The following is a 22,716-nucleotide window of genomic DNA, read 5'->3' on the forward strand; positions in this document are numbered from 1 at the left end:
TTTTATAAGATTTCTAGTTCCAAATTTTTCTCCCTCCCTCCCCTCCCTCTCCCTTCCCCAAAACAGCAAGCAATCTGATATAGGTTATATATGTACAATCACATTAAACATATTTCTGCATTAGTCATGTTGTGAAAGAAGAAACAGAACAAAAGGGAAAAACCTCAAAAAAGAAAAAAGAAAAAAAAGTAGAAACGGTATGGTTCAATCTGCATCTAGATTCCACAGTTCAGGGGCAGCTAGGTGGAGCAGTGAATAGAGCACCTGCCCTGGATTCAGGAGGACCTGAGTTCAAATTCAGCCTCAGACACTTAACACTTACTAGCTGTGTGACCCTGGGCAAGTCACTTAACCCCAATTGCCTCACCAAAAAAAAAAAATTAGCTTCAGATTCCACAGTTCTTTGTTCTGGATGTGGAGAGCATTTTCCATCATGAGTTCTTTGGAATTATCTTGGACCTTTGTATTGCTGAAAAGAGTTAAGTCCATCACAGCTGATCATCACACAGTGTTGTTGATACTGTGTGCAATGGGAAGGGAGAAAACTGAGGAAACATTGTTGCCACTTGTCAGAGATGGGACCTTGTCCAGTCTCGTGCAACTAGCATAGGGCAGCTGAAATCCTGAGAGGTGTGCGATCCTTCATATTTAGGTGATGAAGGAGTGTGAAGCAAGAAGGTGGACGATCATGACCATGCCCTGTTTACTTAACTTTTGATTTATTCATATTTATTTGCATATCAAGACCCAAGGGATCTTGGGCAGCTGAGGAAAACTGGGGTGCTTCAGACATAGCCCCTGAAGGGAGCTCCTGAAATGATCTGAGAGGGATGCCCTGTCTGAGGAAGTCTTTGGATGTAAAGGGATTTCCTAACCCTAAATCACATACAGGCTTGGGACAGAGATGTCCTTCATGTCAGCAGGAAAAAGTAAATTCAAAGATAGAATAAGTGAGGGGCAGCTAGGTGGTGCAGTGGATAGAGCACAGGCCCTGGATTCAGGAGGACCTGAGTTCAAATCCGGTCTCAGACACTTGACACTTACTAGCTGTGTGTGACCCTGGGCAAGTCACTTAACCCCCATTGCCTCACTAAAAAAAAAAAATAAAATAAAGATAGAATAAGTGGTTACATACTTGAAGAGCTTGACCTGTTGTGGCTCTAGGAACTATAGGTCCCTAATCACACCCACACTGCCCTGAAAACCTCTGGAGGCAATGGGGGAAATGATTACTAAGCTCTTGGGCATCTTGACAATGGCAGACTTCCCAGCTGCTTTCAAGCACATGTTGGCTAATCATCGAGAGGACTTGCTACTCGGCTGATACTGAAAACTGTAAGTGATTTCTTGGTTCTCTCCTGGCCCATGACAGCAACAGGGGCGCAGGGGGTCACAGCTGTTAAAAGGAGACATGGCTTCCAGCTGGCTCTCTTCTTTTGACACCCCCGGCCCCCAAGACCTCACATAATGCTGGGCAGGCCTCCTGGTGGAATCATGGCAGCTGCTTTTACATGGTTTTGGGAGAAGGGGGACTTCCTTAGGTGAACTTGAACCCCACCTGCCTGGACTGGGACTGTGTTTCTTTTCCTCAGGAGGTAACTGAGCATCAACCCTGAGGTGGACATTTATAGGCTTGTAGGCAACCTTGTGAATCCAAGAGGTTCAGAGGTCTTGGGCCCATTAAATTAAGCTAACTAGAGAGTTTTTTTTTTTATCAGATTACCACAGACATATGGACACCCAAGCCCCTGGCCTGGCTTGCCAGAAGATGTGGAGGGAGACAGAAGCAGAACTGAGGAGAAAAATAAAATATCTAATCAGCAGTTTTGGCAATTGCTTTATGTCCTGATGAGGTTTAAGTATCAGCCTTCTAGCTGATTGAAACAGGAGTTCACAGTTACTTAATCTTGTTTTAAGTTGTTATGTTATGTTGTGTTAAGTTGTTATTTGCCTGTGGTGAATCTTTGATACTTAGCATTTCTTTTGAGTATAGGAATAAAATACCTGTCCCCAAACTGATTCATATTGTACATGGAATACATTTTACTCTCTTTTGTGGGGAAACCTAGGCATGGGCCTCAAATCTATGTTTTAAATAATTTGCAGGATGCTGGGGTGTAGATTTAAAGAAACAAAGAGTGGGAGAAAAGGGAACCCAGTCTCTCCTTCTAATTAGGTTTCAGGCTCTCCCGACTGAACTGAGTCTGGACTATGTGCTTGGATAAAGAGCAGAGAGGCATCTTAGAGAGGAGTGGGTGCAGTGCCCTAGCCCCTTGGGACCAGCAGCTGTAGTTTGCATGAAAAACTGCTGCTGGCTTATGAGGTTGGAAGTAACCAGGAAGTTCTTCAACCCCAGAAGGCCCAAATGTTGAATTACCAGATCCTTATGTCCCCAGAAATTTGATCCCTGAGATAGCTTCTATAGGTCAATTCAGTGTCTGCTACACAGGTATGCAGATGCCATTACGGCAATCTATCATTGCATAGGCAGGTGTCAAGATAATGGAATGTGATAGAGGAGATTTAGCAGATACTCAGGAGCCCACCTGGAGATTAATTTAAACTGATTGAATTGGATAGGTGACTGACTGCTGACTGGATTACTGGCTGACTTCTAGTTAACTAGATTCTGGCTGGTACTTAAGGGTACTTAAGAAAGCATGGTTCTCAGAAGCTAACAACTTGAACTTTGACCCCCTTTGGCCCAGTCAACCAATCAGCTTGGAGAACCTCCTATTTCTGGGAGGAGAACAGGAAGGAGGAAGCAGAGGTTACACAGGGAGTTCGGTCTCTTTGGCTGTGAGACGTCGTGTGGTGGAGACAAGACTTCAGAAGGAGGAGATTAGGAAGGCTAGGATTGCCAGGTTATAGGAATTCTGTTCTCAGTCTTTCTCTTTTCTTTTACTATCTTTCAATAAACCCTTAAAAACCTAAACTAGTTTATCAGTGATTTTAGTCAGTTTTCCCCCAAAACTGGGGGGACAGATTAGAACCTACGTTTAGAAATTTAAATTACAGAGTTAGTAGTCTCTGTTATCACATGTTTAATAACTGATTCTAATACTATCACACTGAGGTTCACAAAAATTTTGGACATTAATGAGTGGTCCTCATACTCAGAATTGTTGGGAGCTGTTGGGGATTTGGGTCTGGGGTACGGCTGGGGATAGAGACTTAGGCTTTGGAGTTATCTGAGTAAAACTAGGAATGAGTAATAATGGCTAGCATTTACACAGTGCTTCGTGATGTGCAAAGTGCTAACATGTTCTTTCATTTGATCTTCACAACTCTGAGACAGGTGATAATATCTTCCTTCTACAGAATAGGAAACTGAGGCTGAGAGGTTGTGACTTGCTCAGGGTTATACAAACTACTATAAAAGTGAGATTTGATCTTGTCTTCTTGATAAGAGTAGAGTGCTCCCCACCTGCCTAATTAATTTAATTATTGTGCAGTTTGATGAGAAAGCATGCTTAGGAGAGAGTCCAAGAAGACAGCCTGGTTGAGGGGATGAGGAAGGAGGTATGCATGAAGAAAAATACTTAGGTAGGCAGGGGGGAGAGAGAGAGAGCAGAGAGCCCAGCTGTGGTCACAGGACCATCGATTTAGAGTAGGACCCTTCCTCATTTTACAAATGAACCAAGTGAAGCCCACGTAGGTGAATGGTATCAAGCATGTTAGGAGACACAAGGAGAAAGAATCCTGGGTGTCTCAGGTGACCAGCATCTGGGGAAGGGGAAGTTAGGGGTTTTAGTAGTAGAAACAACAAAAATAATGATACTGGTTTTATTTGTTATTATAAATTTGTTAGATTAAAAAAACTGATTATGATATTATAACGGGCTTCCATTTCTAGGTACTTTCCCTATTACAACTGTTAGGAATATTTGCAGAGTTAACCAATCTCCATTTTGAGGTATCTAGGACCCGAGTTCAAACGAACCTGACTGCCTCAGTTTCCTTATCTATAAAATGGGGCCTCCAAGGGTTTTGAGAATCAGATAATATATATGTAAAACGTTATACACATGCAAGCTATTGTTATTATTATTGTAAGAATTCAGCGTGTCAAAGTAGGGATTTGAACCAGCTTGGAACGCAGGGCTGCCTCTCCATCGCCCGAAGGACTACAACTCCCGGCAAGCCACGCGGCTACGTGCGGAACGCGCCCGCCCCCCCCACCCCCCCCCCGTCAGGAGCTGTTAGCGGCTACGGCCACCGCCTTCCGGAGTCCCCGCATGGCGTGGACGCCCGCCCTCGCGGCAGTGTGACGAGCGCGCGCCGGAAGTGTCGTCACCGGCGCTCGGTCTCCCGCCCTCCCCCAGGTCCACTTCGAGGCCGCACTCGAGCCTCGGGGGCCCAGCGAGATGGAGAGCCCTTGCGAGGGCAGCCCTTCACCAGCCTCCGCGGCCCGGGCGCTGGGCACCCTGCGGAGGCAAGGGACGGCCCTGGCCGGCCCCAGGACGCGCAACAAACGGGCGACCGAGACGAAGGCGAGGAAGCGGGTCCTCGACGAGGAAGAGTACATCGAGGTAGGCAGCTCCAGCTCGGCCTGCGACTGGGGCGGAGACCCGGATGTTCCGCCCTCACCCCCCCCCCCCATGCAGAGACCCGGATGTCCCCCCCCTTGCAGAGACCCGGATGTCGCCTCCCTCTCCGGAGCGGACTCCCGGATATCCCACCCCTCTTCCGCTCAGAGCCGGATGTTTCTCTCCCCAGCCTCCTCCGAGACGCGGACTTCTCCGCCCTTTTTCCTGAGGCGGGCGCCCGAATGTTCCTTCCTCCTTTCCTCCCTTTTTCCTTCCTTTCCTAGGGTGGAGCCCACGCTCCCCCTTCCCGAGGCGGAGGAGACCCGGAAATTCCTCCCTCCGGTCCCTGGGGCGGACCCGGATGTTTTCCTTTCACAGCCCGCTATGGGTCTCGGGATGACTCGGGTGTTCACCCTTTGGTTCCCCGACCCTTCCCTGCCCGCCCCCTCCCCAGCAAAGACTCGGATATGCCCCTTGACCTTTCCCAAGTAGAGACCCGGATGTCCCCTTCCCTTCCCCCCACGCCGCCAGTGGTTCCAGGTAATCTCAATGAAGAACCACAACACGAGAGCTTCCGGCTTCCCTGAGTCCGTCCCTCCCGCCTTGCCCGCGCGCTCTGCTCAGCTTCCTGAGGACCAGAGAGGGAAAGGAAGTGGCCTCCAGCCACACAGCCAGGAAGTGTCAGAGGCCGAATTGGACCCCTTGCCCTTCCGACTCTTTAAAAATGGCGTTTTGTGTCGTCTTCCTTCCAGCGGAGCCTGTCAGTTCCGTAGTCCCTCCCCTCTAACAGGAGGCAAGGGAGGAAATGGAAGGAGAGTAATTAGAAAGAGGATGCTGAGCCATCTCTGAAGCGCTCAGCGCAGGACTGGGCACACAGTAGGCACTCAATAAATGCCTGCTCCCTCCCCCTGCTTGTCGCGCCCGGGGAGGTGCATTTTCTCCTCTCCTTCTCCAGGCCAGGCTCGGTCATTAGAACGATCCAGCTTCGTGTCAGCTGTGGTTTTTGTTGCAGACGTTGTCCTTTGCCAGGGCTTCGTCCTTTCTCGTGTCGGGTAGTGCCCCCTTCCCTCACATTCCCTACCGGGTTTGTGCAGCCCCTCCCCAGCCCCTTCTGGGCTCACCCCATAGCACTGCAGCGGTTCCCTTTCCGTCTTTGGCCCCCTCTATGTGTATGCTTAGTATGGGGAGCCTGTCCTTGTTGCTCAAGCATTGCTGCCAACGGATTGTGGGTCGTCTCTGAACTGACCAGGAGGAGAGTGGGCTGGATTGCCTTTCTGGGACCCCATGTTTGTCCCTCAAGTTTTAAAGTAAAAGTGAGGGATCGTTGGGGGCAGGGGTTGGTGCCACGATGTCCTTCCAGAAATGTGTGATAAGAAAAGGCGAGGTTGAGAGGTCATGTGTTGCTGGTCCCACGTTCTGTTGGCATCTTTGTGGGGTGTAGAGAGTGAAGGGCTAAGGCCCTTAGCACTTTAGGTGGGTTTCCCACAGTGGCCCTGTGGGAGGCCAGAACAGAGATGCTCATGAGAGAGAGGCATGGATGTGTCCCAGCCTGTATCACTTTGGGGAGTGTAGCGATGCTGTCCCAGACCCACGGGGCCCCAGGCTGGCTGTGAGATCTCTGGTGAGCCACATCTCTCTGGGCCTCAGCTTTTTCCTCTCCCTCTGGATGACTCAGCCCTGTGTGGGGCAGCTTAGGAACGGCAGCTGGAAATCCAGAACTTTGTAGATTTTCACACCTCCCTCCTTCAGTGTATATATCAGAAGACCCTGAGTTACAGGGGGTGCCTGCTTTGCCCGCTCCCAGCTACACAGAAAGGTCCTGGCGTGCTGAGGCTCATGCCAGCTCTCTTTCCACCGGCCTGGCTGTCTCTGCAGCTCCTGCATTTCCTCTGTCTTGTCTGGTGCCGTGACTTACATCTTTTGGCCCTGTCACACTTTCCACATGTTGGTATCATCTCTCTCTCTCTCTCTCTCTCTCTCTCTCTCAGAGATTTGGAGGCCATGTTGTGTGTACAGGGACAGGTGTGGAGAACCTTTCATCTAGCAACAAGCACTTGGGGAAAGAGCCACTTTTGAAAAATAAACGGCAGCTATTGAGGGGCATTAGGAGCTGCTCTTATGCACAGCACGATCCCATTGCAAAGTTTACACATCATTTTCCTTCCCGGGCCTGTGAGGGAGGTCGAGCAAGCATACCTCCTGCCAAAGGCTTTGAGAGCTTCCCTGACCTATTTGCTTTATTTGTGGTTTCTTCTCCCCCAGGGCCTCCAGACCGTGATTCAGCGGGACTTCTTTCCTGATGTGGAGAAGCTGCAAGCTCAGAAGGAGTACTTGGAGGCAGAGGAGAATGGGGACCTGGAGAGGATGCGGCAGATCGCTATCAAGTTTGGCTCCTCACTGGGCAAATTATCCAGAGATACCCCCTTGCCATGTAAGGCTCCCCAGAGGAGGAGACGTGCCCTTCAAAGCCCCTGCTGACCCTAACCTGGGAGGGACTGTGGGGGGGGGGGTTCCTACCGCTTGTTAGAAGGCCCCCCCAGGAGTCTTGTGGGAAGAGGAATGTGGGTGTTGGCTTTAGTAGCAGCATCTTGGGAGGAGGACCTTCTCTGCCCCTGACAAACCGTGGCAGAGTTGGTCAAGGGCCCTGTTTTTTCAGTGTCTTTTTTTTCTCTCTCTTCTTTCTCAGATGTGACCCCAGCCACGTTTGAGACCCCTGAGGTTCACCCAGGCACCACCTCCTTGGCAATGAAGCCCAGACTTCGTGCCAAAGGTCCTGAGGAAGGTAAGTGGCCTTGCCCTTGTCACTAATGAGTGATGCTTCCATTGGGGAAGTTCCACGGCCAGACCTCCTGCCCACAGAGCTGCTTGTGGCCATGTGGGTCCTCTCCTGTGGAGGCCCCGAGGCCCCATGAGGGTGAGCTCAGCTTCTAGGGTGCTGCTCCATGGGCTGTGCATCCCTTCCCTCCATTCAGTTTTCCCTGGAAATGACATCCCCCATCTCTGCTGATGCCCCCTGTGTGTTCTCAGAACCTCGGGCATAAACTCTGTTGCTTTTGCTTGGTCTTTGACATGCAGCAAACCAGGGGGGGCCTTGAGCAGTCATTCTCTTTTTGGGGCTTTTGCCTCCTAGCCCAGCCTGTCATCTTGCTGCTGGCTGCCGAGCAGAGATGTGCTGAACCCTGAGCAGCAGCCCTTGGGGTGGGGCCTCAGGGAGTCTCTGCTGCTCTGGGTGAAGGCCAGGGCCAGCTGCCCTCCCCCAGGGACACTGGTAGTACTCGTCAGGTCTCAGACGGGAGTGCAGATGTCGTCCGCTTTGTGCAGGGTGGCAGGGCTGTCTCCCTCTGGCTGTGACGGGCCCTGAGGGTCTGCCCAGGGTGGCAGAGGGGCTTGCTGCTGGTGGCCCCTCACAACTCTCTGGGTTCTCGTCCTTGTCAGGATCAGAAGCAGAGGAAGAAGAGGACAAAGAGCCCCTCCCTAGTCTCGATGCTTTCCTGACCAAGTTTACCAGTGAGGACAATGCCTCATTCCAGGAGATCATGGAAGTGGCGAAGGAGAAGGAGCGAGCCCGCCACGCCTGGCTCTACGAGGCCGAGGACGAGTTTGAAAAGGTGAGCAGAGGTCTCTGGGGTGTCTCCGCTGCCTTTTGGGGTCTTGGTGGGGAAGGCAGAGCTCTGGGGAAAGCCCCGCAGGGGATGCGGTGGAGGAGGGAAGGGGAGACTCAGTGTCGGCAGCTCTTCTGGGGCTCGGGCCCCAAGCTTTCTTGGCAGAGGGACCTGGGAGGCAGCAGTGTGGCGAGGGAAGCCCCCACCTCCCAGCATTGGGCTGACCCAAGCTCTTGGTTAGCCAGAAGGCACTGAGAGCAGCTGGTACCCAAAGCACCTTCTTGGAGGCTCATGGGAAGCCCACGCTATAGATTCATCTCCCACTGGCCTCCCAGCTGCCTTAGGATCCGTTACTGGGCCCCCCTGAGTACCTGGGTACCTCTCTGGGCCCCCCGGAGCCTGGGGGCTTCTGGAGGGGAGGGGTGGGTTCCCATCTGTCTTTGGGTCTTCTGGAGGCAGCACAGGACTGGCCCAACATGGGAGTGAATGAAATTGAATTGTTATTCCCATTTGCTAGAAGCTGAGCGTCCATGCTTGCGTAGCTCATGTGCTGCTAAGGCCAGCTCTGCTGTGCTCCCCGTTACCCCGCGCTGCTGCCGGCTTCCTCACCTTCCTTGCTGGGTCTCACTGACCCCTTCCAGCCTCTCCCCCTCCCAGTATGCCCCTCAGCACTTGCTTTCAGCCTTGTCGCTCCCACCATTGGAGGAGGATCCTGAGTGACCAGGGTAGCCTTTTGGAGCTCAGTTGTGATTCATTTTCTTTTTCTTTTTGCAGGGCAGTGAGGGTTAAGTGACTTGCCCAGGGTCACGCAGCTAGTAAATGTCAAGTGTCTGAGGCCGGATTTGAACTCGGGTCCTCCTGAATCCAGGATCGGTGTTTATCTGCTGCGCCATCTCGCTGCCCCCGTGATTCATTTTCAAACATGAGGCAGCCTTGGCTGGTGCCAAGGACCTGAGATTTTGGATAAAAGGACCTGGGTTCAAATCCTCAGATGTTTCTGATAAGTGTGATCTTAGGCACATCATTTCCCTTTTCTGGGCATGTTTGTTCTTGTATAAAATGAGAGAGTTGAAATGGGTGATCTCTTGAGTCCTTTTGAGCTTTAATCCTGTGGCCTGTGGCACTCCCCAGGGCTCACGGCTCATTTGAGAGGCCAGCCTGGGGACTTGAAGGGGGGGTGGGGATGGGATTTTGCTTCCATGTTTCTCATAAATTCTATTTCCTGAATTTCTGAAATCCCCCAAGTGCATTGGATGGGGAGGGAGAGGCAGGGCTTCAGGGATGCTCCCTCACACTTTGCTTCTACTTTCAGAGGCAGCAGGATAACCTGGCCCTCCCGTCTACTGAGCAGCAGGCCCTGGAGAGCAGCCAGGCTGGGGTGGAGACCTGGAAGTACAAGGCCAAGAATTCCCTGATGTACTACCCTGAGGGTGAGACTGGCTGCAGGGAGGCTTCCCCAGGGACTGTTGATCAAAGTCATGTTGCTGGGGTGGGGACATGGGATGGGAGCCTGGGATGGGGCCTGGGATGGGGCCCTGCTTTATAGGGGTTGGGTGGGTAGTGCCCTGGCTGCTCTCAGGGCATCATCTTTTCAAATATTCATTTGGTCAGTTTACTTTTTTTTTTTTCCTGGTGAGGCAATTAGGGTTAAGTGTCTTTCCCAGGGTCACACAGCTAGTAAGTGTCAAGTGTCTGAGGTCAGATTTGAACTCGGGTCCTCCTGACTCTAGGGCTGGTGTTCTATCCACTGAGCCACCTAGCTGCTCCATCAGTTTACTTTAAAAAGTAAAGGGGGGGGGTGGGTTTTTTTTTCCTTATTGGATGAGGCTGGACAGTAAACTGGAAATTGCTCTGAACTGGGAGCCAAGAGAGATGAGTTAAAATTCTGGCTCTAACATCAGCTGTTTGTCCCTGGGCAAGTCAGTCAGTTCCACTGTGCCTCAGCTTTCTTGTCAGTGAATTGGCCGTGGTCGTCTCTGCTCCAACACCAGCCGTGGCCATAGGAGGGAGCCCAGTTTTTTGGAGCCTTGGAGGAATGAGAGCGACTTGTGGCTGTGCCCGTGGGGGAGGGGAGTCAGCCTTTAGAGGCCGTCATCCCTTTTGGGCATTTCAGAAAACGAGGGTCTTCATGAGCGGCAAGTACTAGAGGTCCCTGGACTGGGCCTGGGAGCTACCTGTTGTTCTTGCCACAGATGATTATGGAAGCTGAGCTCCAGAAAGGGCATTGCTTGCACGACTGACCTGGCACGAGAACCTTGGTCCTGAGTCTGGTTTCTCCACGTATTTTCCTAGGTGTCCCTGATAAGGAGGATGTGTTTAAGAAGCCCCGGCAGGTGCTGCACAGAAATACGCGCTTTCTCAGGGACCCTTTCAGCCAGGCTCTGAGCAAGTCCCAGCTCCAGCAGGCAGCCGCCCTCAACGCCCAGGTGAGTTGATACTGACGGCCAGGCAGGCTGCCTGAGGCTGACTTAGGCATCAAGCTGAATGGGGACTGGTCTCCTCGAGGCTCCCGGGTTCCCTGCTGTGTGGCCAGCCTTGGGGGAGGACACATAGTCCATGAGCTCTGCTCTGGTCTTGGTTTTTAGCCATTGGAGCCCAGTGAGGTGCCAGCTTTTGTGGTGAATTCTCTGAATGTGGGTGAGGGGAGTAAGGCTGTGGGGTCTTGGGCTGGGAGAGCCATGTGGGGGGAACAGCACGGACAGCGGGATTACAGCAGGAATCTGCGGGGCCTGTGTCAGAAATGGAGTAACAGGCTGGTGATGGATGGTTTGGACAGGGGGTGGTGATGGTTGAGTTGGGTTAGGAAGGAGAACCTCGAGGCAGGAGCCTCACTGGGCTATCTTGAGCAAAGGACTTCCACTGTAGCAAATTGGGTGTTAAGACCCGGCTGCAGTGAGGCAGGCAGGGGGAGGAGAGGACAGAGACAGCGGAGGTGGAGGGGGGGAGAGAAGATGGAGACGGGGGCTCCCTTGAAGACTGATGATCCAGGTGTAGAGGTGAGGGCCCTGCGTTCAGATCCCAGCTCTTTTTGCTTTGCCCCTGCCTCTGAACTCGGAAAAGCCCCTTCCCCTTCTTGAGGCTGTTTTGCTGTGGTGGTGGTTGGATGTCCGTGTGAAAGTGAGAAGCCTAAGCAGCCCCATATTAGTGACCTCTGGAGATGGGAGAGCAGTGCTTCCCAAGGGCTTGGACTCTGAAGTGACCAGGGAGGCTTGTTCCAGTCTCTTCTTCCTTTTCTGGGCCTCCCTGAGGCCTAGGGCTGCTGCTCAGAGCCTGCTGGCCAGCGCCAGGAGCATCTGGGCCTCTGCACTGCAGTTGTTGTTTGTGCTGCTCACCTTTGGCCTTGTATTTCAGTACAAACAGGGTAAAGTGGGGCCCGATGGCAAGGAGCTGATCCCTCAGGAGTCTCCCAAGGTCAATGGATATGGATTCGTTGCTACCCCTTCTCCGGCCCCAGGTAAGAGAAGCTCTTGGTTTGGGTCTTTAGTTTTTGAGATGTGGTTGTGACCCAGGGAGGCTGCCTCTGGTGGGCAGGGTAGTTGTGTTCCCTTGGCTGGATGCTAAGGAGGTGAGGCCTCTGGTCTGAAAATTCAGGAGCACCGGCTTGGGAGTCAGGACACTTGGGTTCTAGTCCTGCTTTTCCCTGCCCAGGTGATCTTGGACAGGTGGGCTCCTTCCTCTGTTTCCTCACCTGTAAGCTGTGGGAGTGCCTGAAGTCATGGGCACCTTGGGCACCGTGGCACATGGGCTTGAGTTGCAGCTCAGCCTCCCCAGGTGGGTCCTTTCCCTGATCTAAAATCTACATCATATTCATTCAACCCACCTTGGACTGTCCCTTGGTCCTCTTGGGCTCTCTCTGGGGGACCAGCACACCCTCCTTTGGGATGCTAGGCTTGGGCGGCGTCCTCCCACACTCCTCCTCCTTGATTTCGAATTCATCTGTCATGGATCGGGGCTGGGTCGCACCTCCCAGCTGTGACTCCCTCACTCTTTGGGTGATCTCAGTTTCAGTCTCTGGACTGTGACTTGGCTGCCACCCATCATCATTGGGAGGACGTGGCTGTTAAAATGCTGGGCCTCTGTTGGAAGGAGAATCTTGGCATGAGGGAGAGCTCTTAAGTCTCCCAGAGGCAATCCAGCCTGCTTTCTTAATGTTTAGTTCAGGGCCTGACTCGGTGTCCATTCTCAATATCTGCCCAAGAACTATGATGCTCATGGATGCATCCAGCTGGACAGTGGGTATTCTTCATCCACGTGGTCTTTCTGTGTGGACAATGAGGCCAAACTCTTTGAGTCTTTATGGATCTCATTGAGCAGGTTCTCTAGTGTTCTGGAGCTTCATATCATCAGGAGGAGGTTTGTTAAAAAAGGGATTTGAAGGACTTAGCTTCTTGTAGGGAATCTGGGTAAGATCTCCTGCATCAGTGGAGGCTGACTGTAATGGGGACATAGCTCCTTGTTTTGTTATTAAGTGTTCTTTCTATATTGATGACCATAAGGTCAGACCACGTTTCTGCTTGCTTCCTTGCTGCTTCCATTTCCTCTCTAACCAGTCCAGAACGGAAGTTGGTTCAAATCTGGTGGCTCTACTGTCTTCAGTATGAAGAAGCTCATGATGAAAATCTCTGCAGATCTTTTGCTACATCTTTTGTTTCTTTTTAGTTTCATTTATAAATGAGATCAGGATGACTTTCTTTGGGTCTCCCTTCAGATTGTTTTTTTTTTAAAGAATTTTTTTTCCCAAATTACTTATAAAAACATGTTTTAATATTGATTTTTAAAACTTTGTGTTCCAAATTTTCTTTCTTCCTCCCTTCCCACCTTCCCCTTAAGAACTCAAGCAATTCAGTATAAGTTATACATGTGTAGTCATGTAAAACAGTTCCACCTTAGTCAGTTTGTGAAAGAAAACAGACAAAAAAAAACTTTAGAAAAAGGAACTAAAAAAAATTGTCTCAATCTGTATTCAGATACCATTACTTCTTTCTCTGGAGATGGATTGCATTTTTCACAAGTCCTTCAGAGTTGTCTTGGATCATTGTATTTGTTAAGGGTTAAAATTCTAGCTAAACTGTCTAAAATATCTAATGAGTGGTCGCCAATAAATTATAAGCTTTAGCAAGAGTTAGACTTTTAAGCATTTATTAAGGAGAATAAGAATTTGGTAAAGAGAGAGAGAGAAAAGCCTAGATTCCTATCTATTAAAGGGAGAGCACATTTCTAGCTCCGCTCTCCGCCAGAGTCCTCCGGAAAGAGCCTCAGAGTGAGCGCCAGTCTCTTCCTTCCTCCTCCCACTAGTCCGCGTCACTTCCTGACGCCAAAGAAAAGACTCCTGGTCTTGCCCTCAAGGACCTTCGTTTCATGGGCAGAACTCTTCTACAGTAAGTCTCCAGCAGGTGGCGTCATTCCAATCGTTACATATTGCTGAAAAGAACTAATTCATTCACAGCAGATCGTCTTACAGTATTATTGATATTTTGCATATACTACATTTCACTTTGCATCAGCTCATGTAAGTCTTTCCAGGTTTTTCTGATAGCATCCTGCTCATCATTTCTTAAAGCCCAATAGTATCCTATCATAATCTCATCCCACAGTTAGTTCAGCCATTCCCCCATTGGGCATCTCTTCAATTTCGAATTCACCTTTTTTTTTTAATCTCTTTTTGGATACCAACCTAGTAGGGGTGTTACTAAGTCAAAGAGTATGCATGGTTTTATAGCCCTTTGGCCATAGTTCCAAATTGCTCTACAGAATGTTTATAATAACTTTACCAAGAGTGTATTAATGTTTTATTTTCCCAGTATCCTCTACAACATTTGTCATTTTTCTCTGCTGTCCTTTTATCCAATCCAGTAGGTATGAGGTTTTGACCTGCTTCTCTCCAATCAGTAGTGAGTTGGAGCATTTTTTTTAATATGGCTATAGGTAGCTTTGATTTCATATCTTTTGATCATCTATAAGTTGGGGAATAGCTCTTATTTGAACACATTTGACTCAGTTCTCTATGTGTTTATTGTCTTAAATTGGTTTTTACTGTCTACTGCTTCTCACTGTTTTATGAAGAGCTCTTGTTCACAATCCTTCACCCTTGGGTACCATATCTTTTTACTTGGCAAGGAGGTCCAGGGTTAGCTGATTAAAGTGGTTTTTAGGTACTTTTGGTCTCCTTGCTGTAGTGATCAGTTTACATTGGTTAAACTTCTCTATGGAGTGATTAGAATCGGTGTCAGCCTTTTCCTCCATACACTTCCCATTTTCATTGGTGTGTGTGTGTGTGTGTGTGTGTGTGTGTGTGTGTGTGTGTGTGTGTGTGGTTTTTTTTTTTTAGTGAGGCAATTGGGGTTGAGTGACTTGCCCAGGGTCACACAACTAGTAAGTGTTAAGTGTCTGAGGCTGGATTTGAACTCAGGTCCTCCTGACTCCAGGGCCGGTGCTCTATCCACTGCACCACCTAGCTGCCCCTTCATTCTTTTAATAGGTCAGATTAGAATTGTTTTAATTGGATGGTTTTGCCTTTTGCTCATTTTTAATTTCTTCTAGCTTTGTGATTCTTTTCATGTTAAGCTCTAACAGGTTGGTGGTCTAACTGTATACAGACACTCATTTTGGAAATGAATCCCTCATCACTAACAAGTCCTTTCATGTCTTTCTTTTTTCTTTTTTCCCCTTTCATGTCTTAATAGAATTGGTTTCCATTTTTTGTGAACTTATTTAGTGATTCTCAGTGCCTCATGATTCTTTGGAAGAAAGAATCCCTGAAGAATAGGCGCGAGGCTTCTCTGTGGTGTACACAGATCTTTGGCCTCTCTTCTGTGCTTCAAATCATATCTCCCACCATAAGGTCATGATTTTCGAGCTGGAGGGGAGCCGAGCAGTCATCTAGTTCTGCCCGGAGAAGTTACTCTGCCTAAGGTCATAGGAGTAGGGATGATGCATTTCACCACCCTCCCCTGTGCCCAACTTGGCCTTGACGTAGTTAGTGATTTAATGGGAGGCTAGGGCTGATTCTCCCTAGGAATGATTTCTCTTCCTTCCTCAAAGTTTGCAGCTGCTGTTGGCACATCAGCCACCCTTGTTTTCAGGAGGGTCTTTTTGCAGTGGGAGATGCCCATAAACCCTCTTCTCGGGAGGGTTTCTTGTCTTTGGATGCCCCGCAGAACGAGCTTTCTTTGTCCTTCTAAGGAAAACCCCTTTGGCTGCACCTTTCTTTTGTCGCTGAGAGCAGGGGCTGCTTCGGCTTTTCTCTGGTATAGGGAGGATGTCCAGGTTAGTGTGATTGGTCTTTGGTCATTGGACTTGTTCTAGTAGCCAAGGCGGTGATATTTCTAGATGGACCGAAAACTAAGAGCTTATTAGCAGCTTCCCTCCCCCCTTCCTTCATTCTCCCTCTGTCTCTGAGGAAGCGGCCAAAGAACCCATCATCGTGGTGACTTGCTTGCTGGTGATGAGTCTCGGACAGCAGGCTCTGTCTGTGGCCAGGCCTGCCCTTGAAGGCTCGTTGGCATGCCTGCCCGTGTGTAGAAAGCTTGCGGCTATTGGCACACCATGTGAAGGGCACAACCTGTGGCGGACTGAAATAGCATTTTTTGTGAACAAATGAAAAAGCATTTATTAAATGCTTGGGGTGTACACAGTACTCTCCCCAGTGTTAGGGATAGAAAAGGCAAGGCAGCCCCTGCTCTCAGGGGGCTTGTTCCTCTTCTGATGGACAGAGATATGAAGAGCTTCTGAGATGGAGGATAATTATTGATTTTAGTGTCAGTCATGTAGTTGATATTGAGAACAATGTTTTTTTTTCTGCTCAGGATTTTGGGGAGGTTGTTGGCTTTTTGTGTGTGTTTTTTTAGACTAGAGTGGACATTATTGAGGGACTCTGTTGAACTGCGTTGCCCCCTGCTGGCAACCCTCACCACTTTTTTTTTAATCATAAAAGTATTTTATTATTTTCTAGTTACAGGTAAAGATAGTTTATAACATTTATTTTTCTAAGATTTCTAGTTCTAAATTTTTCTCCCTCCCTCTCTTCCTTCCCTCCCCCCTCCCCAAGACAGAAAGCAATCTGATAAGAGGTTATATGTGTACAATCACATTAAACATATTTCTGCATTAGTCATATTGTGAAAAAGAAATCAGAACAGAAGGGAAAAACCTCAAAAAAGAAAAAATATAAAAAAAGTGGAAACTGTATGGTTCAATCTGTATCCAGATTCCACAATTCCTTTTTCTGGCTGTGGAGAGCATTTTCTATCATGAGTCCTTTGGAATTATCTTGGATCATTGTATTGCTGAGAAGAGTTAAGACTATCACAGTTGATCATCACACTTTGTTGTTGATACTGTGTACAATGTTCTCCTGGTTCTGCTCATTTCACTCAGCATCAGTTCACGTTAAGTCTTTCCAGGTCTTTCTGAAATCTGCCTGCTCATTGTTTCTTAGAGCACAATTGTATTCTGTTACAATCATATACCACAACTTGTTTAGCCATTCTCCAGTTGATGGGCAACCCCTCAATTTCCAATTCTTTGCTACCACAATAAAAGCAGCTATAAATATTTTTGTACTTGCCTCACCCACTTTAGATAATGAAAGCTTTGGTAGACTTAGACCCAGCATTCTTTTCCTTTTCTTTGTCCCATCGTTTGTTCTCTCTCTGTGCCCCCAAGGAATCATCTCTCTGGCCTGCAGTGGTGCCTTAGGCTCTGACCCCTGGGATGGCCATGTAGGTTCATGCAGTGGTAAGAGACTGTTCCCCAAGGCTGGATTATGCCCTTGGGGCCAGAGTTCCCTAGGCAAGGGTGAGCTGTTGGGAGAAGGCAGAGGAGAAGTGGGTGCTGTGGTTAGCTGTATGTCTGGTCTGTCCCACCTCTCCCTGTGCTTTTCCTTAACCTTTTTCTATTTCTGCCTCTGCTGCTTTTCACTCACTCGGCCTTGGCCTTTTCTCTAGGTGTGAACGAATCTCCCATGATGACTTGGGGGGAGGTTGAGAGTACCCCCTTGCGAATTGATGGGTCAGAAACTCCATATGTGGACAGAACTCCGGGGCCCGCCTTCAAGGTATGGGGTATGTGTGTGTGCATGTGCGTATGTGTCTCAGGGCAGCAGGGGGTGTTGAGGGTTTGGGGGATGCTTTTGGAACACCTCCTGTGCAGATGGGGAGAGCAGTATGTGTGTGGGTTTCCCCCAAAGGGAAGAGCATGGATCCTGAGGCCTACCCTGTAGGCTCCTGAGTTTGCCTCGAGCTCCTGCTGGCAATCCCAAAGACCCAGCTTGGCACCTTCTAGAACAGGTCTGGCCAGACCGCCCTCGCTGCCTTTGTTGGCCAGCTAGTCCACCCAGTAGCTGCTCTGCAGAAGGCCCCGCCCATCACGCTTGCCCACAAAGGTCCTGAGCATTTCACCTGGACACTCTTGTGGGTCATGATGACTGAGCTCAGACCCTAGCAGGGCTGTCCTGAGCAGGTGGCATGAGCTTCCTTCTGCTCAGCCTCAAGGGCCAAGCCAGGAGCAATGCAGGAAAGGTGCTGCCCCTCTTGAGGGTGGCACCTCTCCTCTCAGAGGTCTTTCAGGTCAAAGCTGAGGGCACGGTCATTTGTTGAGCTTCTAATGGGCAGTCCTTTCAGGTAAGGTCCGAATGGACGGGATGCGGGCATGAGAGCCCCTTCAGCTCAGAGCCTTGGTGCTCCTGGGAGGGGCCTGTGTGTGCAGTCCAGGGAAGAGACCAGGCTGTGACTTTAGGCAGCAGCGTTAGGTGACATGAGTGGGGTTCAGTCTCAGAACACTGAGGGATTGTTGAGAAGGCAGAGGAGTGAGGCTGGGAACGCGGCCTGGGAAAGCAGGCTTTGAATAGCCTCTTACAGAGGACCATGAGCCTCGAGGCCCGGTGAGGAAGGCGTGTATTGGGGGCCAGATGTAGAGGACTCCAAATGCTGGGCTCAGGAGTTGGGGCTTTTCATGTTGGGCGGTGCCAGTTCTGGGTATGCCTGAAGCTGGTCTGGTCAGTGTATCTGCCCCCGCGGCCGCCCAGCCACAAAGGGCGGCACATCCCTCCTCTCCTCTGTGGTTCCGGGGCTGAGCAAATGCCCCGACAGAACCCTTGGCCACTGCACACGTCAGGGGACGTGGAGGCCTGGCCTGAAGGCAGCTGGTCTGGCCTCCCCCGGCCGTTGAGAGTGCCCATCTGGACCATGCTCGTGGAGCAGGTGCTCATCTCAGCCATCTGATGCCTCCACGTTGGCTCAGCCTGAATCTGACCAGCTCCACAAGACGTCCTCATTGCTCTTGGCCCTGCCCTTTGAGGCTTTGTCTGAGGAAGTACGTCTTGGTCCCTATGCCCAGAAGGGGGAGGCAGCCGCTCTCTCCTCAGCCTTGGGGGGTCAGGCCCAGGCTTTGCATTGAGCAGGGCTCTGGAGTCCTTCAGAGACTTTTTCTCTGACAAGGTTGTGGTTGTTGTGTCCAGGCTTCTCCTGCCTCTGCTTGGCACCAGTGCACATGTGCCTTCCCAGAATGCTCGCTGTCATTGCTGATGGCACAGGAATATTTTGTCAAAGCCACGGAGGCTCCTTTCTGGAGATCAGAGGCTGCAGGTTCTGTTCCAGGCTAGAGGCTCCAGACCTGGGGGTGGTACCAGCACAAACCTGCCTTGGCCAAGGCTTCTCATGTCCTTGATGTTGTTAAGGGCTAAAATTCTAGCTAAACTGTCTAAAATATCTAATGAGTGGTCACCAATAAATTATAAGCTTTAGCAAGAGTTAGGCTTTTAAGCATTTATTAAGGAGAATAAGAATTTGGTAAAGAGAGAGAAAGGCCTAGATTCCTATCTATTAAAGGGAGAGCGCATTTCTAGCTCCGCTCTCCACCAGAGTCCAGAGGAAAGAGCACGAGAGCGAGCGCCAGTCTCTTCCTTCCGCCTCCCACTAGTCCGCGTCACTTCCTGATGCCAAAGAAAAGACTCCTGGTCTTGCCCTCAAAGACCTTCACTTCATGGGCGGAACTCTTCTACAGTAAGTCTCCAGCAGGTGGCGTCATTCCAATCGTTACAATGTCCAGGCCAGTTGGGCAGGATGAGAAAGCTAGGAGGGTTATGGCGGCTCATGGGAAGGAACCCTCCCAGAAAGTCCTCCTCTGCTTCTTTGTTGGGAATGGGAAGGGGATTCTGCTGGTGAGAGGTAGGGCCTTTCTAACTGCACAGCTTCTAGGCCTGCCGCTGAGGCCTGGCTCAGGGCATGGGGCTGGTCCCCAGATCTTGGCTGCTGAGCCGAGAAGGGTTGATGATTCCTATCAGCTATGGCTGGTGTGGTGCCGCATGGTGGAGGGGGGACCCTGTCCTCTCTTGTTGAAGTGAGCAAGAGGCACGAGACGTAGCCAAACCAGTCTCCAGTCACTGCCTCTGGAAGGCCCTCACTGCTGATGTGTGGCCTGGTGACCATTGGACTGAAGGCCCCAGAGAGCAGAGGAAAGTCTTTCTGGTTTAGCATGAGCTCACTGAGTTGATTGCATTCATAAAGGTGACGGGGGATGCTTCAGGGATAGGTGACCGCCGAGTTGGCTGGCGGTGGGGTGACCCTGCCCAAGGTGCTTAGCCCCTCGGCTGCAGTTTTGTCAGCTGCACAGTGTGGAATCACAAAAGCACCTGCCTCCCCAGGTGGGCGTGAGGATCTCCTGAGACAATGCTGGTAAAATGCTGGCTAGATACTGGCAGTGATGAATGTCAGGGGAGGAAGAGGCTCGGGCCAGGAGCCAGCCCTCGTGTTGTGACTGTGTGCTCTGCATGGGCATTGGGAGGGTCCTCAGCACTCAGCCTGAGTTCCCCTCACCTCAGGGACTTGCAGTGTGACGGTAGAGGTGTTTACCATGTTGGTGAGACAAATTGCTACAGTCTGCATCATTAGGTTTGGCTGAAAGCCCCCCACCCCCCAACCCGGCATGTGCTCTGAGGGCCACCAGTGTGGTGAGTCTGAACCCCGGCTGCTGGGCTGTGCCCATCTCCTGCCAGCAGCCTGGCGTGAGGGGTTTGGGGAGACCCCTTGTCCCCAGGCCAGCGACTGGATGCAGTGTGGCTGCTGGAACATTGGAGGCTGGGAGGGAGGGATGGAGGCCAAGTCGACAGACACGCGGTCTGGTGTTTTGGTGCCCTTTCCCAGACCCTGACCTGGGCTCTTGTCTCTCCAGATCCTAGAGCCTGGACGCAGAGAGAGGTTAGGTCTCAAGATGGCCACTGAGGCAGCTGCCAAGAACCGAGCCAAGAAACAGGAAGCCCTGAGAAGGGTCACCGAGAACCTGGCCAGGTAAGGCTTCTTCCCCTCCTCTCTCAGGCAGCGCAGGGCCTGGCCCTACGTCTGCCGCCACAGGCAGGTGAGGATCCCTTAGCGCCATAGCCCCGTTTTCCAGATGGGGACTTGAAAGGACTTTCCCCAAGTCGCAGGTGGTGGAGGCAGGATTCCGACTTGGGTCATCTAGGCCAACCTTCTTGGACAGTTGTATTGAAGCCTTTTGCGGGTGCATCGTATTAATCTATTAATATTAATGCTGAGCCATTCCTTCCAACAAAGATTAGAAAAGGAGGCACAGATGACTCAGCAGGGGCAGGCAGCCTGTGCCGTGGCCTCTTAACTGCTCAGGGGCCTCAGGGTGCCCTGGTGGCTGGTCTGGCAGGGTCCGTGTTCTCTCGGCTCTCTTTGGGCTAGAGGCCTGGGCCGCCCCTCTGACCAGGAGGAGATTTTGGACTAGTACCCCGGCACCCTGCCAGAGCCCAGCGCCTCGGCCTGCCTTGGCGCCTCTGACAGTGGGAAAGTGATTGAGGCAGAAGGGTTTACGTGGAAAGGGGGAAGAGCAGGATGCCCCTGCCCAGGCTGCCCGACCTGCTCTTCTCCCTGGAGTGGCAGGAGGAGAACCCGCTAGACCAGAAAGGGAGGGGGGCCTAGCCTGCAGGATCCGGAGTGCAACCCTGTCTCCAAGGTGGCACGGAGTGCACTCACTCCCCAGGTCTTGGCTACCGCCCCACTTGGAGCCATTGCTTGCTTTCCCCATGCTTGTGAATCTCTTCCTTGATCCAGCCTAGATGAACCTGTTCATTTCAAGGAAGGGATCCTGCCCCTGGGTTTGCAGTTCTCCTGTGGGGGGGAGGAGGGGGTAGCCCTCCCCAGCAGAAGCCCTGGGTCCTCGGGAGTCATGGTGAGTGGGCCACAAGTTGGGCCCCCCTGAACCTCATCATGCCCAGGGTCAAGAGTCTCTGGCCTCGGCTTTCTCCTCCAAAGAGGAGGGACTTGAGGTATCTTATCTCTACACCAGGCCCTGCCTACTCTGGGTCCTGCCGTTCTCCCAGAGGCCCCTAAATGTCTGTTCTTGTCTCCTTCCCTTTGTTGCAGCCTCACCCCCAAAGGCCTGAGCCCAGCTATGTCCCCGGCCCTGCAGCGCCTGGTGAACAGGACTGCCAGCAAATACACCGACAAGGCCCTGCGGGCCAGCTACACGCCCTCCCCAGTTCACCCTGGCTACAAGACACCTGTGGGCGGTCCTCAGACTCCCACAGGCACCCCTGCCCCTGGCACTACTACGAGGACTCCTCTCACCCAGGACCCTGCTTCCATCACTGACAACCTCCTGCAGCTCCCTAAGAGACGGAAAGCATCGGATTTCTTTTGAGGACCCTGCCCTGGAGCCCTGGGCCGCCTGCCCTGGTCAGGGCACCGTCCCTGGATGTGGGACCTTTGGGGCGGTGTGGTTTCTCTCAGACTTGCTTGGCTCCCCATCCGTGGCAGCAGGACACTTTGTCAGGTGGGACGGAAATGCCTCCCGTGGTAGGGCCACACCTGGACCCAGCTGCAAGCTGGACACTTGGTCATAGGATATTATGTGCAAGTGAAAATTGTGGCCGTCATTAAAAGCTGGACCAGCGCTTCACTGGGTGCCCATCCCTGTCTGACTGCATGGCCCTCCCCTCTGGGTCGGCCACGTGGTACAGGCAGGACTCGAAGGGCCTGGATCTGGGTCAGAACCCTCCCTCCTGAGCCCTAGGAGCTTTGTGACACTGCACATGTGACACTGTGCACGTCTTAGCCTCACTTCCCTTCTCCATGAAATTGGGATGCCAATCCTTGCTCCATCTCCCTCGTAGGGCCTCTGTGGAGGAGAAAATGCTAGGACCGAGAGCTGTGGGCATGATCATTTGAGTGACGATGAATCTGAGCTCCTCCCTAGGGGCTTTAGCAAAGGGCCTAGTGGAAGGAAGACCCCAGTCCAACCTAGCATCCCCTTCATGGCATTGTTCCCACTCTGTATTGGAGCACTTAATTGTAAGAGCCCACGCACAGGACTGGACTATTAAATTCTATCTTGGCCTGTCGAATTTTTTTTGGACCTTGCCTCAGTCTTTGAACATCTTAGCCTGTCTTTGCTTCATGTCTTTGGCAGGTTTGATAACTGTGCCATCTTTGCATTTGAGTCATGATGATAAATTAGAGAATGGCAATAAGTCACATGGCCCCTGGGGTGCTCTGGATTAAAACCCTGTCTTCTTCAGTCCTTAGGACTCACCCAGAAAGAGGGATGAGACTATTCTCTTTGTCCTGGGGCCGAGTCACAGAGGC

The 22,716-nt window shown here is 51.2% G+C and overlaps 1 protein-coding gene across 3 annotated transcripts; it reads left to right on the forward strand.

Annotated features, from left to right (window-relative positions):
* The first annotated feature begins 4,307 nt into the window (after positions 1 to 4,307).
* Positions 4,308 to 22,475, forward strand: ESS2 (ess-2 splicing factor homolog). Of its 3 annotated transcripts, none has more exons than XM_043978911.1 (10): positions 4,308 to 4,532; positions 6,792 to 6,960; positions 7,216 to 7,311; positions 7,965 to 8,137; positions 9,444 to 9,561; positions 10,424 to 10,557; positions 11,483 to 11,585; positions 17,077 to 17,186; positions 20,300 to 20,415; positions 21,496 to 22,475. In XM_043978911.1, the coding sequence occupies exons 1-10, from the start codon at positions 4,368 to 4,370 to the stop codon at positions 21,770 to 21,772; spliced, it is 1,461 nt and encodes a 486-aa protein (XP_043834846.1). In that variant the 5' UTR covers positions 4,308 to 4,367; the 3' UTR covers positions 21,773 to 22,475. The 3 variants fall into 3 exon arrangements, with proteins under 3 accessions (XP_043834846.1, XP_043834848.1, XP_043834847.1); XM_043978913.1 differs by lacking the exon at positions 4,308 to 4,532 and adding an exon at positions 4,709 to 5,069; XM_043978912.1 differs by lacking the exon at positions 4,308 to 4,532 and adding an exon at positions 5,078 to 6,473.
* Positions 22,476 to 22,716: the final 241 nt, after the last annotated feature.

The sequence above is a fragment of the Dromiciops gliroides genome, chromosome 1 (genome assembly GCF_019393635.1).
Source record: "Dromiciops gliroides isolate mDroGli1 chromosome 1, mDroGli1.pri, whole genome shotgun sequence".
NCBI lineage: Eukaryota > Metazoa > Chordata > Mammalia > Microbiotheria > Microbiotheriidae > Dromiciops > Dromiciops gliroides.

Coding starts and splice junctions, on each gene's coding strand:
- ESS2 (XM_043978911.1), top strand. CDS start 4,368: ATGGAGAGCCCTTGCGAGGGCAGCCCTTCACCAGCCTCCGCGGCCCGG. Junction 10,558..11,482: donor CAGCCGCCCTCAACGCCCAG/GTGAGTTGATAC, acceptor CTTGTATTTCAG/TACAAACAGGGTAAAGTGGG. Junction 20,416..21,495: donor GTCACCGAGAACCTGGCCAG/GTAAGGCTTCTT, acceptor CCTTTGTTGCAG/CCTCACCCCCAAAGGCCTGA.